The 15,304-nt window shown below is 48.5% G+C and overlaps 1 protein-coding gene across 2 annotated transcripts in view; it reads left to right on the top strand.

Annotated features, from left to right (window-relative positions):
• The window catches only part of SCD5 (stearoyl-CoA desaturase 5), a 31,542-nt gene extending 23,121 nt beyond the window's left edge, over nt 1-8,421 (top strand). For both annotated transcript variants that reach the window (XM_055707020.1, XM_014287103.3), the window contains exons 3-5: nt 4,354-4,559; nt 5,960-6,192; nt 6,754-8,421. In XM_055707020.1, coding sequence (XP_055562995.1) covers nt 4,354-4,559; nt 5,960-6,192; nt 6,754-6,944 — 630 coding nt within the window. In that variant the 3' untranslated portion in view covers nt 6,945-8,421. The remainder of the gene's footprint in view (nt 1-4,353; nt 4,560-5,959; nt 6,193-6,753) is intronic.
• The last annotated feature ends 6,883 nt before the right edge of the window (nt 8,422-15,304 follow it).

Consider the following 15,304-nt stretch of genomic DNA (forward strand, 5'->3'; position numbering starts at 1 on the left):
TTAGTTACTCCTTTGGCTGATCAAAATAGGGATATGAACCTGTACTAACATTAAACTGACTGAGCTTGGCTGCTGTAACCCCTTGTAACACTAAGTACCATGTGTGTGTTGTGCATTGAATTTTTAGCCTTTTCCCTTCAGCCTGTTTGGTTGACTTCTCATTCAGGTACCTTTACAGAGGCTGAAGAGAGTCCCTTTATCCACTTCTGTACTGTTCGTTTATCATCTTTGATTTTATTTTTTTTTTAAGGTGGAAAAACATAATCTTGTTAATCCCTTTAGACATTGCAAAGAGCACAGTGCTTTTGCTTGAATATGGGAATGTGTCCGTTTTGACTATAACCTTCCTTTGTTCTGAGCTATATCCCAGCTGTTTTGTGCTGCTCAGTTCCTTGCAGAGCTTTACAAGCCCTTTGCTTGGCATATTAAACAAATGTTTTGAGTTTTGAGAACCTCCTGGTACTGTCCTCCTGTTTTACAGCCAGTCTTATCTTTCATAAGTAATTTAAATGAATGCGCCGAGCTGGGTGCACTGAGCCTGCATGTTGGGATTTCATTGTGTGCTTCTCCCCTGTTGCTATGGATTTTGCTTTCAGCTGCATTGGCTTCGTCACTGCTTTTTGCTGAGGACATGATGTGATTCTGAGGCAGGAAAGTACTTCAAAGTAGCTTCAAGCCACCTTTGCGCCCTTCCTATCAGAAAAAAAATGAAAGGCCAAATCACTTACTCTTAAGTAGCCTGAAGCTTCTAATTACTGTGACATCCATTGCCTGCTAAAGGCTGTTTTCACCACCACAAGCAGACAGTGAATGGGTTTTCATGTCCATCTCCCTCGTGTTGGCTGTGGGAGGAAGAGATAGCGTTGGAGATACCTAGAGCATCCCTGGATGCTGAATATTGAGGAAATATTCAGACTTCTTGAAGGGCAGGGGAGACTCTGCTGAAGAGTTTTAACCTGATGCTGCATGGGCTATGACACGCTGTCCTTCCTCTGAAGGTGCAGCCCTTTTTTGTTCTGTTGCCCAGTGCATTTTTTATGATTGAAGCATGCTGAGCTGTGTTTCTTCTCTCTATCTAGAGTGAAGCTCTCACAGTTTTGAAAGACTGCTTCTTGCTGTCACGTATCTGTTTCAGAAATAGGTAATACCTGGCTTATGTCTACTTGATCTCCAAGTGTTTAAGTTTCAGCGTCTCAGCTGGGACGTGCTGGTGTCTCCTCTGCTAACTGCGTTGTACTGTTGCTCCTGGCCATCTCAGTGAAATAAGCTGTGGTGTTCATCTGAGGCTCTGCTGTGAGCATTTGCACACAGTAATGGTGGTTGTATGGAAATCTGTGTCAGCACACTGAGGTGGTTATGTAGCCCAATTTGTTGCCACGTTTCAGTCTGAAGGTTTATTGAGGGAGCTGCTAATGAAACCTCATGACTGCATCAGTGTCAAAGCATGATGCTGTCACTCTGCTTTGGAAGGGATTTCGTTCCTGTGTTTACCTAAAACTCTTATCAAGAGCGAGGTGTTCCTGAAAAGTAGTTGCTATTAATACGCTGAGAGCATATTTCATATTTGCACGTGCAGCGCTCCAGTTCTTGGTGTATTTATTGCCAACAGTTCTGGCCTCTGGCCTTTATTTCCTCTTAGCCTTTGTGGGTTTTAATTAGATGCAATTCGGCTGTTTCACAGCTTTCTAACCCTTTCATCTGGGGAATCATGTTTTCTACCAGCCCTGCAGGTGCTTGCTGTGGTATGAAAAGCCAAGTTAATGTCTCACAGTCTCATTGCTTTGACATGGTTATCTGCCGTCCCGCAAATAATTTCATCTACTGCTCTTGTGACAAACTGATCAATAGTCTCAGTTGAAAAAAAATTCTGGTTAAGAAAGGATCTTTCCTAGCTGTGCTTCTTGCATTACCCTGTTTTATTTTTAAATGACTTAATCTTGGCTTTTTCCAGTCTTCTGGATATTCCCACTGAAGCCATTTGAAGTAGTGTAGAGGGTTTCATTCCTTTTCATTTCTCTGCAGGAAAAAAATAAGATGGCAGCAAGATAAAGAACTCCCCTTGTTCTCACTGAAGAGTTTGGAGGCTTGCTTTGCTTTGCTCAGTTTACTTTATTCTCTTGTGCAGTGGGATAGTTAAGGTGCAACATACTGGAGCACTGGTAAGGGGCTGATATTTACTGCCTCCTCTCAATGGCATAGATGAGTCAGTGCTGCAGAAAAATCTTACCCTCATCACCAGCCCACTCCCAGTGTCACTGCAGCCATGACGTGACAACGGTACAGGACTGAGCATAACTGAGTGCAGTACAGCCGACATCTTTCAGGGGCTTTTGTTCTTCACTTGTCCCTTGTGGGCTCTGGCAGGAAGAGAGCATCTTTGCAAGGCTGAAATTGGACACAGAGGCATTTGAGCTGGATTCTTCAGCTTCTCTTTGTAGTTTGAAGTCCCCTCAGCAGCAACAGCAGCAATGTTGGCAGCTGAGAGAAAGAGCAATGACTTCGGCGATGCTTTCAGCCTAGGGCTTTTTGTCTCACAAAATACAGATATACACAGTTGTCATTAGGCTGGGCTTACCACGTCCCGCAATATATTCAGTGCCCTGGTGGCTGCTGCACTGCGGTTACTTCACAGGGACACCGCAAATGGCTGGCTTAGTTCTGCTAGCAGCAAAGCTGCTGTGGTTGGTGGCTGTGGGTGCTACTGTTGTTCCTAAAAGTAACCTGAGCCCTTCCTTTCTTTGGCTATTACTGCATGTGTACCTCCCTGGCTGTACAAAGTTGGAAACAGCAGAGGAAAGCACACTCCGCTAAGCATTCTCTGATTAAAGTTCACACTTTTGTGAATCTTGGCATTAACTAACATTTCCATGTTTTGGTGCTGGTGTTGGGCAGTTAAATTCACAGACAAGTGTGTGGCCTGTGTTTTGTGTTGTGTTGTACGTGCTTACAATGCCCTGCACTAATAGCTTAGCACCACTGCAAAACCCACAAGTTTAGTCCAATAGCCAGTGCATCCTGCAGAGCAAACTGGGGGGCCAAAATCCCTGCAGCTGAGAAAACTCAAAAAGTCTCACTTGATGGACCTGGGTCTGAAATTGCAGTCCATCCCTTACTCCCTGCAATCCACATAATCCCATTTACAGCCATAAGGCATTCCCGTCCCCCATCCCTGCTGACAGCTTGAACAGCAACAGGACTGAACTTGCTTTGTATCCTGCCTGGATCCAATGCTGAGCTGATGTGATGGGTCTGAGACTTTTGTTCCTTTCTGGCTGCAAATGCAAGACTTGATTTCCCATAAAACAGGCACATCTCCTTTAGTGTCTTCATCATAGAATCATGGAATGATGTGGGTTGGAAGGGACCTTAAAGGTCCTCTAGTTCCAACCCCCCTGCCATGGGCAGGGACACCTTCCACTAGACCAGGTTGCTCAAAGCCCCATCCAACCTGGCCCTGAACTCTTCCAGGAATGGGGCATCCACAGCTTCTCTGGGCAACCTGTTCCAGTGCCTCGCCACCCTCACAGTAAGGAATTTCTTCCTGATACATAGTCTAGACCTACCCTCTTCAGTTTAAAGCCACTATCTCTCATCCTGTGGTGACTACAGTCCCTGATAAAAGAGTCCCTCCGTGTATTCCCTGTAGGCCTCCTTTAAGTACTCAAAGACTGTGCTCTTGTGCACATCCCTGCAGACCAGAGCAGTAATTTAAATGGAGGTGCTGGTTTTAGTGTGGAAGATGCATCCCCTCAAAAGGCTGAGCAAGTTCAGCTCTTGTTCAGATTAGGAAAAGGCGTGTGTAGTGTTCTACAAGCTCTGTCCCATTTCCAGTGCTGCCTTTGTGCCTGGAGGGCATCAGTGGTAACCAGCCACAACCAGCTTAGAAAAAGGATGCCAGAACTGGGTGCCTGTGCACAGTAGTGCCCTGAAAATAAATGTGCAAGCTCCCCCCTGGCAGGGTCATAGAATAACAGTGTAAATGTGTGTGTACCTGGTCCCTCCAGCCCAGTGTCTGTCCTCGTACAGTGAACACCCAGGGAGGACATGGGACCAGGGCAGACTGGTGATGGTAACTCCCAAGAAGCTGTTGGTGTCCAGCCATCTCCAGCTCTGGGACATGTCCAATCCGTGTCACCAGTCCCCAGAGCATGTCCCATTCTGTGGGCGCTGACAGGAGCAGTGTCATGGGCTGGCTGGCTGCAAAGCTGGGGTACCTCAGGATGTCTTTAGTCAATAACCTTTTTTGAGGTCAGAGGGGTTTGTTGTTGTTACGATGAGGGGAAGGAGCTGGGGGTGGTACTGCTGGAGCAGCACCCAACCTCTTTCCTCTCACCCTGCATGCTTTCTGTGCAGAACGACATCTACGAGTGGAGCAGAGACCACCGTGTGCATCACAAGTACTCTGAGACGGACGCGGACCCACACAATGCCCGCCGGGGCTTCTTCTTCGCCCACATCGGCTGGCTGTTTGTGCGCAAGCATCGGGATGTCATAGAGAAGGGGAGGAAACTGGATTTCACTGACCTGCTGGATGACCCTGTTGTCAGGTTCCAAAGAAAGTAAGTGGGAGCGCTGGCCCTCACGCGAGGTGGGTTGTCTGGTTGTGGCTTATTCCATACTTTTATCTTTCCCTTTTCTCCCTTAAGGTATCCCTGCCACCTTGATTGCAGGCATTAGGACTGCTGTTCTTCTGGCCTCTGCTATTGCTATGCTGCTGATGCTTGCTGACTGGCCTTGCAGGCTCTGCTGCGCAAGCAGTGAGCCCTGTCCTTGTCCCTCTGCTCTTCCAAAAATCTAGGGCCGGCTGTGAAGACAGCCACAGCAGAAGTTGCTGGCATCTTGGCCTTCTCCTTTGATCATTGGAGCAAATGCTGTAATCACTAACGGCCTTAATGCAGAAGAGCACATTTCACTTTACAAACTCATCTTTGGCACCTGAGGGCCAGCACAGACGAAGTGCGTCCTCTCCCAAGATTCATTCTTCACAGGTTTTGCTGCTCTCCGCTTCTGAGCGCAGTTAGCCTCTTCTCCCTTTAGAGTAATATTTCCTCTCTCTTGGCTTTGCCTCCCCACTGCTGCTGAGCTGCTCCCTTTCTTCTCCACTTGCCTTGGATTAATTCTCCCAGCACAATTTTTCTTTTTGTTTCTCCCACTTTGGTCACTGCTCTTCACCTCTGTGCTCCCTGCATCCTGCGCTTTCTCTTCCCTCCCTTACATGGTTGTGTGGCTTTAGCCGTAGCGTGAAGTTTTCCTGTTTGTTCTCAGGCTGTTCAGCTTCCTCCCTCCCCATCTTGGACCGCACACTTGATTTTGTCTGGTATTTGAAGGAGTGGCAGGGTAGTGCCAGCCAGTGGGCTGGGACAGCAGCAGTAATCCTGGCTCCCAGGCCAAGGTGCATCTTTCTCCTCGCTCTTAGCATGTGCCTGTGGTCTCTTGGCAGCTGCTTTGGATCTGCTGGTGCTGTTGGAGCTCACGTGGCAGCAGTGGTGTAGAAAGGAGCACTCCTGCCCTGTGCTGTGGGTTCCCTTCTGATCTGGACACAGGGAATGTCTGTGCCAGCTCTTAGTGGTGAACGTGTTTCTGACACAGCTCCACCAATGCCACGCCAAGCCCCGGGCTTTTCCGGTCCCAGAGCTGGACCCTAGGCGCAGGGTGTGCAGCTAGCTGTGCCCTTCCCCAGGTTTAAAGGTGCTCAGCTCAAGATGTTGGCTTTGAGACTGTGTCTCAGCTGTTTAGCTCCACTGTTAACTTGCTGCTTCAGGGTTTCAAGTTGTCTTTGTATTTTGAATTACACTTGGAAAAATTATGTCATGACTGTGGATATCTGAAACATTCCCTGCTCTCCTGGTTATGGGACCAACCCAGGTTATGCCAGAGGTTTCTGGCAGTCTCCAGAGATCCCACCTCTCTTCATCCTAGCTGTTATTCCCACCATAGTAACGGTGTCCTTTCCCCACAGGTACTACAAGAGTTCAGTTGTGCTGATGTGCTTTGTGATCCCTACTTTTGTGCCGTGGTACCTCTGGGGCGAGAGTCTGTGGAACGCGTACTTCCTTGCCTCCATTCTCCGGTACACCATCTCCCTCAACGTCACCTGGCTGGTCAACAGCGCCGCTCACATGTACGGGAACCGCCCCTACGACAAGTACATCAGCCCCAGGCAGAACACCTTTGTCACTGTGGGAGCCATTGGTAAGTGCTGTAGCTCTGGGTAGAGCTTTGCAAACTCTGAGTGACACCCCATCCTCTTGCACCCTGGTCAGGGCTTTGGGCACCTGCAGCTGGACACCACTTGGAGCCAAGGCGTGGAAGAGGCCGGAGCTTGCACATCCTAGAGGAAGGCTCCCTGGCTTTATTCATGGTGCCCACACTGAGATAATGCCATGTAGCCTCTGGGCAGAGATGTGTTCACAGTAGCAGCCCTCTATTCTCAACAGCTGGCTGGGGACAGCACAGCAGAAGTGACTCTGCTTCTCACTCGGTTGAGTGTGTCCCCTCCTCAAGCACTGACTGTTTTCTTCCCTGAGCACAAGGGGTGGGGTGTGCCCCTTCTTCCTACTGGGGAGCCAAGCCCAAAGCACTGGAATGGAGTCTGCTGTGGGTCTGCCACAGAGGTCTCCCTTAGCCAGGTGTGGAGCATAACCTGCACTGAATTCAGGACTTGGGAAGCAGGTGTTGGGGTGTCCCACCCGCGTGTTCTTAAGTTCACAGATGTGCCAGCCGTGTGGTCTTTAAACTCCCTCTCTTTTTCAGGTGAGGGTTTCCACAACTACCACCACACCTTCCCATTCGACTACTCAGCCAGCGAGCTGGGCCTGAAGTTTAACCCCACCACCTGGTTCATTGACTTCATGTTTTGGTTGGGGTTGGTCACTGACCGCAGACAGGCTCCGAAGGATATGATCGAGGCTCGCAAAGAAAGGACTGGAGATGGCAGTGCTTGAAAAGTAACGCTTTGCTCTGCCAGCACTGTCGTGAACGTGGGTGGGTGGGTGTGCATGCACCCCTGTGCCTGTGGTGGATTTATTTTCCTCTGGGTAAAATTAGCTTTTTCAGATCAGTTGGGCCAAATTAATTCCCTAGGAACAGATTCGGCCCCAGCTTTTTTTCCTTACTAGGTGTCTTATGTCCAAACTTCAGACTATTAAGTGTAAAAATGTTATATATTATTTAATATTATAGTTAAACAGGAGAGAGATTTGATTTTAGTCACTGTAGTTCATGTCTGAAATACATTGTAATTTGCTTGTTCATGGTAAACTTTGGCAGGCTGGAGAAACTTAACTATCCTTTCCAAGTGCAGTTAAGGGAGATTTTTGTTAATGAGATACGCTTTTGAGACACATCCCTCAGAGGGGATGGGGCAGGGCCTAATGTGTTGTTTCAGCCACAGACTAATGGAAAGGACAGTAACGACACCGATGAAAACCAGAATGACCAAGGGGAAAAATCAGCCTAAACTTAGTCAGACATTAGTTTGAAAAGTTGCTTTCTTGTTTTTGTTAGCCCTGTTAGCCAGCCCAGTGCTCTGTCGTCTTTGCTAAATATGAAAACCATTTACTGCTGAGCAGGCTTTTGTGTTGAAGATTAGTCTCTGTACAGGCCAAAATACCATCCGATGCTATGTTGAGATGATTCCTTTGTGTTGCGTATGCATCGTAATTTGTAAAGGTACAGAGCTCAACCATGTCTTAAGCCAAATAAAGCTTCGGTTTCAGTGTTTGGAGACCTAAGTTATATCCTAATCAGTCATGGCCATCCATGCATGCATGTTTTAGCTCCTTTTGCACAAGAGGCCTCTTAATTTCTTTTTTCTGCCTTTGACTAGTGGGTCTTAGAAAACTGACCTTTGTCTAAGTCAGAGTCTCTACTAATATTTCAGCTGCATGCAACATCCATTGGTTTCTGAGCAAAATATAAAGACAGTTATGTAGCATCTGAATTTTAACAGTTGCCTTGTTTAAAAAAAAAAAAAAAAAAAAAAAAAGGCATGTGGAATTAATGGGACATATAGCCCTTTGTGTTAGATGTTAGCCAGTGCAGGAGAGAGGCTTTGTACTGTCAGCACTGGAGCACTTTTGAAGATAGAGGGCATGATTTTCATTTATAAAGAAGGTCACTGCCTTGTCCCTCAGAGAGGCAGTGCCTGTTTCCCAGCTGTGTGGCCGATGCCCTGGGCAAGGCAGGGATCTTGAGATAACTGAGACTCAGACCCAGATATTTTCAGGAAAGAACTGGAAAATAAAATTTAAATGGTTTCTTTTATGTTCTGTTTCTTGTTTTTTAAATGACGCCATATAATATAAAAGAGTTGTCTTTATTCTGTATTTCATCCAGCAGGTGTTTTAACAGTGTTACTTTGCCATTAATGATGTGTAAACTCTTGAGTGATTTACAATAAACATTTACGAGTTAGACTGACGGCTGTGTTTTATTTTAAAAATCTCCCAAAGCAAAGAGCTTTGTGCATCACACATCAGAATTACAGCGGTGTTTCACTTGGCATTTCCAGCTATTCACTCGGGGCAGCATTTCCAAAATACCTCCCCCCTCAGCGTTTCTGGTTGCCTCATCAGTGGAAAAGGAGTGCTGTCAAACGGAAGGGCACAGAGAGATTTGATTACTTTGGGCTTAATGACCAAGCTGATTTAAGGGGAAAAAAGAAAATGCAAGCTGACATAAGCTTGAAGGGAAGCCGTGGCAAGTTCTTGCATGTGAAAATCACAATTTAATAGCACAATATCAGCCCAATGTGACAAGGACAATGCTTTAACCAAACCTATTAAGTATTTTGTTTAGATTTTGCATTAAGTTCTCCTTGTTTCTGCCGAGATATGTCTGAAGACCTGCGTGTGCCAGAAGTCATGTCTTGATGTGCATTCGTCCACAGTTGGGGCTGTTTGACAGACATGGGAATCGCACACAGTAGAGTGGGAGATGCCTCCCCACCACCCCCTAGGGTGCCTGCCAGAGAGGGTGGAATTGGACTCCCAGAGCTGGCAGGTTTCTGACCTGTTGGTTACAAAGATAGTGCTGTTCCTTCCTTCTTTGCATGGTTGACAAGCACTTGGAGAGTGGCAAAAATCATTGGGAACCAGCCTTCAGAATTACGTGGGAAGTGGGTGTGGACTTCATGTTTGAGTGTAAGAGCAAGGCTGGGAAGACGAGCAAATGCCTAATCTTACTGGTGTTCCCATGATTTTGTTTGTGCAGTTTCCTGGCTGGAGAACTGCAGTGAATGCTCTTTACAGGCATATGGATACACATCTTCCTGTTGATCTTTATCATACTTGAGATCCTTTTGTATCTTTTTTTTGTACTGCTGTTACTTGGACTTCCTTAATCTGATTTCTGACAAGTACATGGTGTAAGAAGAGTAACTTGCCCTGTAAAGAGGTATGCCATTCTGAACCTCTCTACCTGAGATTACAAGGTAATTTTTATTCTATTTTAGCATTCCCCGTGGGTATAGCAGCAACAGCAGTTCCAGGCAGATTCAGGGATCTGAGATGTTGAAACCGTTGGCAAACCACCCATGGTTTTGAAAAACTGAAAGTAAAGAAACCTTGGTAAGGTGGGTGCTGAGGCATGAGCTGCGCTCGTTTCTGTGGACTTTGGTACCTCTCCTGCTGATCCAGTAGTAGAGGACCCCACTAGTACTTTCTGGGCAGCACAAAAGCAATGAGGGACTGCGGGTTGGTGGCTGGCTGTAGGCTGGGCTAAACCAAGGATGCGGTGACTGTCAAACTTAGCCCTAAGACCTGACTGTCTGGCAGTGCCTGATTGTCTGTTGTCTCTTAACTGTTCCCAGCACATTGAACTATCTGGAATAACACCACCTGAGAAGAGGTATTTGTATGCTGTCCTGTAGGCTGTTTCCAGGCTCTCAGGCTTTGTCATGCAGCAGGGACTGGATCTTTACCTTTTTTTCCCCCGAAATTGGTGGGGCCCTTAGGAAATGCAGTGCTGCCTCAGGGGTCGTGTGCTCCTTCCACTCCCAAGCAGAAACCCCCAAGCAGGTCACCTGCTTCCTGTCACGGGGTGGCTCATCTGCCCTGGGACTTGGCACAGTCGCTAAAAGAGAATTTCAGCTGTAACTTGCAGCATGTACTCGGCTGCGCAAATATTGATGAAGCCCCATTAGGGCTGTGTACAAACACAACCGTCAGGGTGTGGCATGAGGTCAAGGTTGCGATGAGCTTCCAGGTTCCATCTAATCCCATCTTTGCTGTGGTCAGGCACACGGGCTGGGCTGCATTCAGGTAACCCTCAGAGCAGAAGGCAAGTGTGAGCAAAACCTGCTGGTGCTGGAGTTACACCTCAAGAAAGGGGCTGTGGTGAGAGGGTGAGCGCTGGCACTGAAGATACGTGTCAAGAGCAGCCAAGCGGAGGGGACATGTCCTGTGCCATCTCCTGCCCGGCAGCCCCACGGCCACGCTGGCGGCAGTCCTGCTTTGCACCAGTGGGCCAGGTGCTGTGCCAGGGTCCTGCGTGGCAGCACCGCAACTTCGCTTAGTCCTTTGGCACTCGGGTGCAGAGCTTTGCACAGGGGCCTGGGGTGGGAAAAGAGTGTGTGGCCAGCACTAGGCTGGTCACCGTATCCCTGAGCTGGTTTAAAAATAGCTGGTGAAAGCAGGGGTGGCTGGCGGCGAGGTGCAATATGTGGAGGAGGCTGCATGGGTCCTTGGGGGTGGATTTCTGCCCACTCCCTCCAGTGGCTCTGCTGTTCCCTTGCAACCCCTGGTGATATCTGCATCCCAATCTGCTTCTGCAGCGTGCAAGCACAAGGTGACTGCTGTCCTCTGGCTAGCAGTGATAATTTTTCAGGCCCAGGAATTGGCAGCTTTCTGGAAGTAAGCCCAGCAGATGGGAAATGCAGCTTGGCTTCAGGTATCACACTGAGCTGTTGAGGTGGGAGGTTCCCAGGAAAAAAAGAGGTCTGAAAGGTCTCCTGTGTCCATGTGAGCCTGGGAGTCCATGCCAGGCATGAAACATGGTGACAGACCTACGGGCTCTGGTCAGCTGATGTTTGGGGTATTTGCAGGTGGGAGGGCTCTCAGTTTGGAGGGATTCTTAACAGTTGATGATGCATCAGCTCCCAGGCTGTGGCCCCAAAAGCATAGCCGGGCCAGACTTGTATTACCTCGATATTTTTGCTGCCAGACCATTTCATAGCTATACCCTTATGCAGAAAGGGTCTCGCAGGGAGTTATGGGGCTCCTTTTCATCACCTTCTGGGGCATTTCTGGGAATCAAGGTACAATCCCCAGTAAAATCTTCTTTTAAAAGAAGAATAAAAAATAAAATTGAAAGCAAAGCCCAGTGGGAAAAGCAGACATCTGTTAACACATGCCCACATGCCCCAGCTCCCACAATGCTTTGGCTCCGTGGTGCCCAGCCCAGGAGCTGAAATGTCTGGCATCCAGGGGCACACACCTGGCGATGCCAGCCCTACTAGGTGGGGGGAATTGGGGGAGAAATTCAAAACCCCTGAAACCTAGCAAAGCACTCAGTTTGTGGAGGACCCAAGGGTGCCCCTGCACCGGCAGAACTGTTTGGAGAGGCTTTTGCTGTTTAAATCACTCCTCACACATGGGGGTGCATTGCATTTATGGAGCGCGGCTCCTGCTGCCCTGCTTCCTGGAGAGTTAAACCCTGGTTTAGGCTTTTTCTGAGAAAGTGATAGCAGAATTCCCACCCTGGTTTTGCAAATCTGCATTCAGCTGACCCTGGCAGGCCTGTCCAGTTGCTCTGCGTGCCGGCTGCCACCATACCCATCCAGTCCTGCTGGCTTTGGTACAGCCATAGCAAGTCCCAGGGAGGCAAACGGTTTGCAGCCTCGTGCCAGGAGCTGTGCCGCTGCTCCCCACTTCATGCACCAGCCATGGCCAAGCTGAGGTTAAGGCCAAAAGGGCAGAGAGTAAAGGTATGGCCCCAAAGCAGGTAAAGATGGGGCCCCGCCCCACACCAGCTGCATCAGTAAAGATAAATCCACCACCGAAAGAGAAGCAGATGAGCAGTTGAATCCCAACCAAAAAAAAAACCAAACAACAAAACCAAAACCAAACAAACTCTTTCGCAGACCTTGGCCTGGGAGAAAAGCTCTAGTCAGCGGCAGATAAAAACTGTACGTGAAATGGTGCCTACTCTCTCTGTGCAGTAATGCCTAACGTCAATATTAACAGGGGGTACTAAATTTTCCTGGCTGACATAATTCCATTAGTGTTTATAGCATAATAATAGGAAGTAATTATTTTACTTAATCTCATTATTCTTAAAAAAAAATAATTTGTCTTTTTTACAGTGTCCTGCCAGGCCAGAACACGTGTCTGCTGGGGCCACGGCACACCAGACTGCAGCTCTCATCTGCGCTTCAAGGCTTCCTCCTCACAGTTCGGATCCTGACTGTCTCACAGGCAAGTCCTGTTTTTATCTGATGTATTTGCCATCACAGCAGTAACTCTTTTGACTTCTCTTATTATGGAAAAAAAAAATGGAAATTTTGTATCCATTTTCTCTATTTCCATTCTTACCATTTAAATGGTGCCACTTTCTTGCAGTGAGATGGAGTGAGTCACTTCAATTTGCTGCTCCAGTCCCAAATCTTGGTGAATTTTTCTGAGTGGAGATCATGCGGGTGAGCTGGGAAGAGGGAGCAGTTCATCTGGGAGGGCTGGGATCTGGGAATATTTCTTAGGATGAGAGAGAGCACTTGCAGGTGACCGCCCCTCCAGCAAATCCTGAGCACACCTGTTAATGCCAAGCCAAGGGCATGCATGCTCAGACGGTATCTGTCTAGCAATGGGACACCTGGAGAAATGAAGTCTATCACAATAGTTAAAAAGCTGGATAAAGGAACAGATGGCTTTGATGAGAGATGATCTGGCTAATTAAATGAGGGTTAACAAACTGAGAAACTGTTGCTTAGGCACTGTATTTAGCCCATGCATCAGGGTACGGAGCAGCTCTGATAGCTGCTGCTGAGTGTTCCCTGGCCCCTTTCCCCCACCACTTCCATTTCTGGGTGGGTGATGTTTCTTGCCAGGTCTTGCTCAAGCTTTAGAGCAGAAAGAAGCAGGATGGGAAAACCAGGTGGTAAATCTATTTCCCAGGACTGAAAGCAAACTCAAAGCAATTCCCTTTTCCCTGTTTGTTGCTGGAAGAAAGCGGATGTGGAGATGACACATAGTTCGGTCCCCGTGAAGAGCACTCATATGGTGAAATTTGGACACGGAACGTGCAGCTGCTGTAAAGCACTGGGGGGAGGAAATATTAATTAGCAGACAGCAAAGCAAAGCCATAATTCTGAACACTCGCTTGCATTGGAGCAGGTCCCCTTTCCAGGCCGGGTGAATTGCCACTGGGTCTCAGTGGCCCAGCAGGAAAACCCAGTGAGGACTGGGGCAGAAGTCATGCACTGCTCACAGTGTCCCAGGAGCATTGCCACACCTGGACACCAGCATCATTGAAATCGTGTCTTCAAAGACATGGGCTGAGCAGGGAGGGACATCAGTGTCAGCCTCCGGCACTCCCACCCCTGGGAAAGCCAGGCGGAACCCCAAATGAGATGGGGGAACGTCCTTATGGCTACTCATTTTTGTGATGGTAGCGTTGTGGATATGTGGGAGGGAAGACTCACTCCACAGGCCAAGGTGAGCTTGCAGCAGGCTTTGAGACATGCAGCGTTACTGTGAGTGAGGTAGGTGATGCATTATTGTGGGACGCAGTTCAAAAGCAATGCCCCCACATGCCCTGCCTCCCTACATACCTTTGCACCCACGCACCCCTTGGTGGGGGGATGCTGCAGGACAAGGTTCACGGTAGAGGGGCTGTTCCTCCCGTGGGACTGGTGTCCTGTGAAGAAGGGATTGCAGGAAATATCCCCGTGGTCCCACGTAACAGCACCCTACTCCCTACACCTCCGTTGCGTCCTGCACCAGGTGGGCTCTAGCACACGCTGTCCCCAGACTGTGCCCTTTTTTTAAGCCAATTTTTTCATTTTTGAGAGGTCTTTGGTAGGCCTGTCAGAATTGTGCATTTTCCAGCACTCAAAGGGACACCATCTGCTCCAAAAAGAGTTGTGAACAAAATGTCTCAGACGCTCAGAGTTTACCAAAAATGAAATTGCTTTAAAATCCCATATGCTGCATTGTTTTCCTTCCAGCTTTGGCTGACGACAGGAGTGACTAAGGTGGTTCCTGATTAGTCGCTGTGTTTTCCTTTCTGGCCAGAATCGCTGGGGCTGAGCGCTGTTACTTCTCGCTTGTTTGACAGAAGGGTTTCTTCAGCCTCAGCTGTGGAAAGCCAGAGGTTACTGAACTCAGAGACCTCCCCCCCACCTCTGTTACTTTCGCAGTGAGCTTTCTTGACTTTTGTTGTGGCAGGAAGCCTTGCAGCCAGGGATGCGGTTAATGCTGATACTTCAAGCAAACTTTTTTCCAGGCACCTGATTTTGGGGTCTGCCTTGGTGACATGGGGGCAATAGCACCTCCTTGCCCAAGGAAAGCCACACCTGGCAGTCACCTGTGGTGGCCTGCAGCTCCTTAGCGTGGCAGTGCCATGAGGCAGCAACGTCGGTGCACGCAGAGGGAAAACCTAGCCAAGATCTCCAGACCCTGTGGGGCTGCAAAAAGCAAATGCTGCGAAGAGCCGTTTATTGGTCCAGGATAACGTAAGATTTGAAATAGCAGAGCAAGAAGAAGGTTATTTCAGCTCTAAAAATAGCTCCCTCAGCCTTTAAAACACCAAAAAGCATACACAGCAGTTGCCTTTCTACAAGAGTGGCTGTCCTCTCCCTTAGCAGTGCCACCGCTGCAGAGACACAGCCATGTTGGTGAGCGTTCAGGGGACCTGCTGGTGCTGCACGTGCTCTGAGGGCCTGTAGTCCCCAGGGATCAGAGAGACAAACTCCCCAGGGTGTGCTACGAGGGCCGCAGCTGCAGGGCAAAGGAGCGTTCCTCGGGCACTAGGAAGACTCTGTATAAAATACTGATACACTGCTGGTGTGTAACTCGGCTCGCTGCCGGGGCCTGGCGTGGATTTAGGTGGGTGGCCATCTTGTGTTGCTTCCTGAGTGTTAGCGCCAGGGCAAAACTTGGAATAAGTGACACCTTATCTGCATTTTAGGAGAATAAGCAAGACAGTCAATAACCACATCAGTCCTGCTCCAGCCTGGCAGAGAGGGGAGAGGAGAAAAAGGTGGTAGGCTTATGTTGACTTAACCCCACGAAGGTCAGACAGTGAAGGGACCCCTCCACCCCAGGAAAGCTTCCCCAGCGGCTATTGCCAACCTGTTTTGCTGGGA

The sequence above is a fragment of the Falco cherrug genome, chromosome 1 (genome assembly GCF_023634085.1).
Source record: "Falco cherrug isolate bFalChe1 chromosome 1, bFalChe1.pri, whole genome shotgun sequence".
In the NCBI taxonomy this organism is placed as follows: domain Eukaryota; kingdom Metazoa; phylum Chordata; class Aves; order Falconiformes; family Falconidae; genus Falco; species Falco cherrug.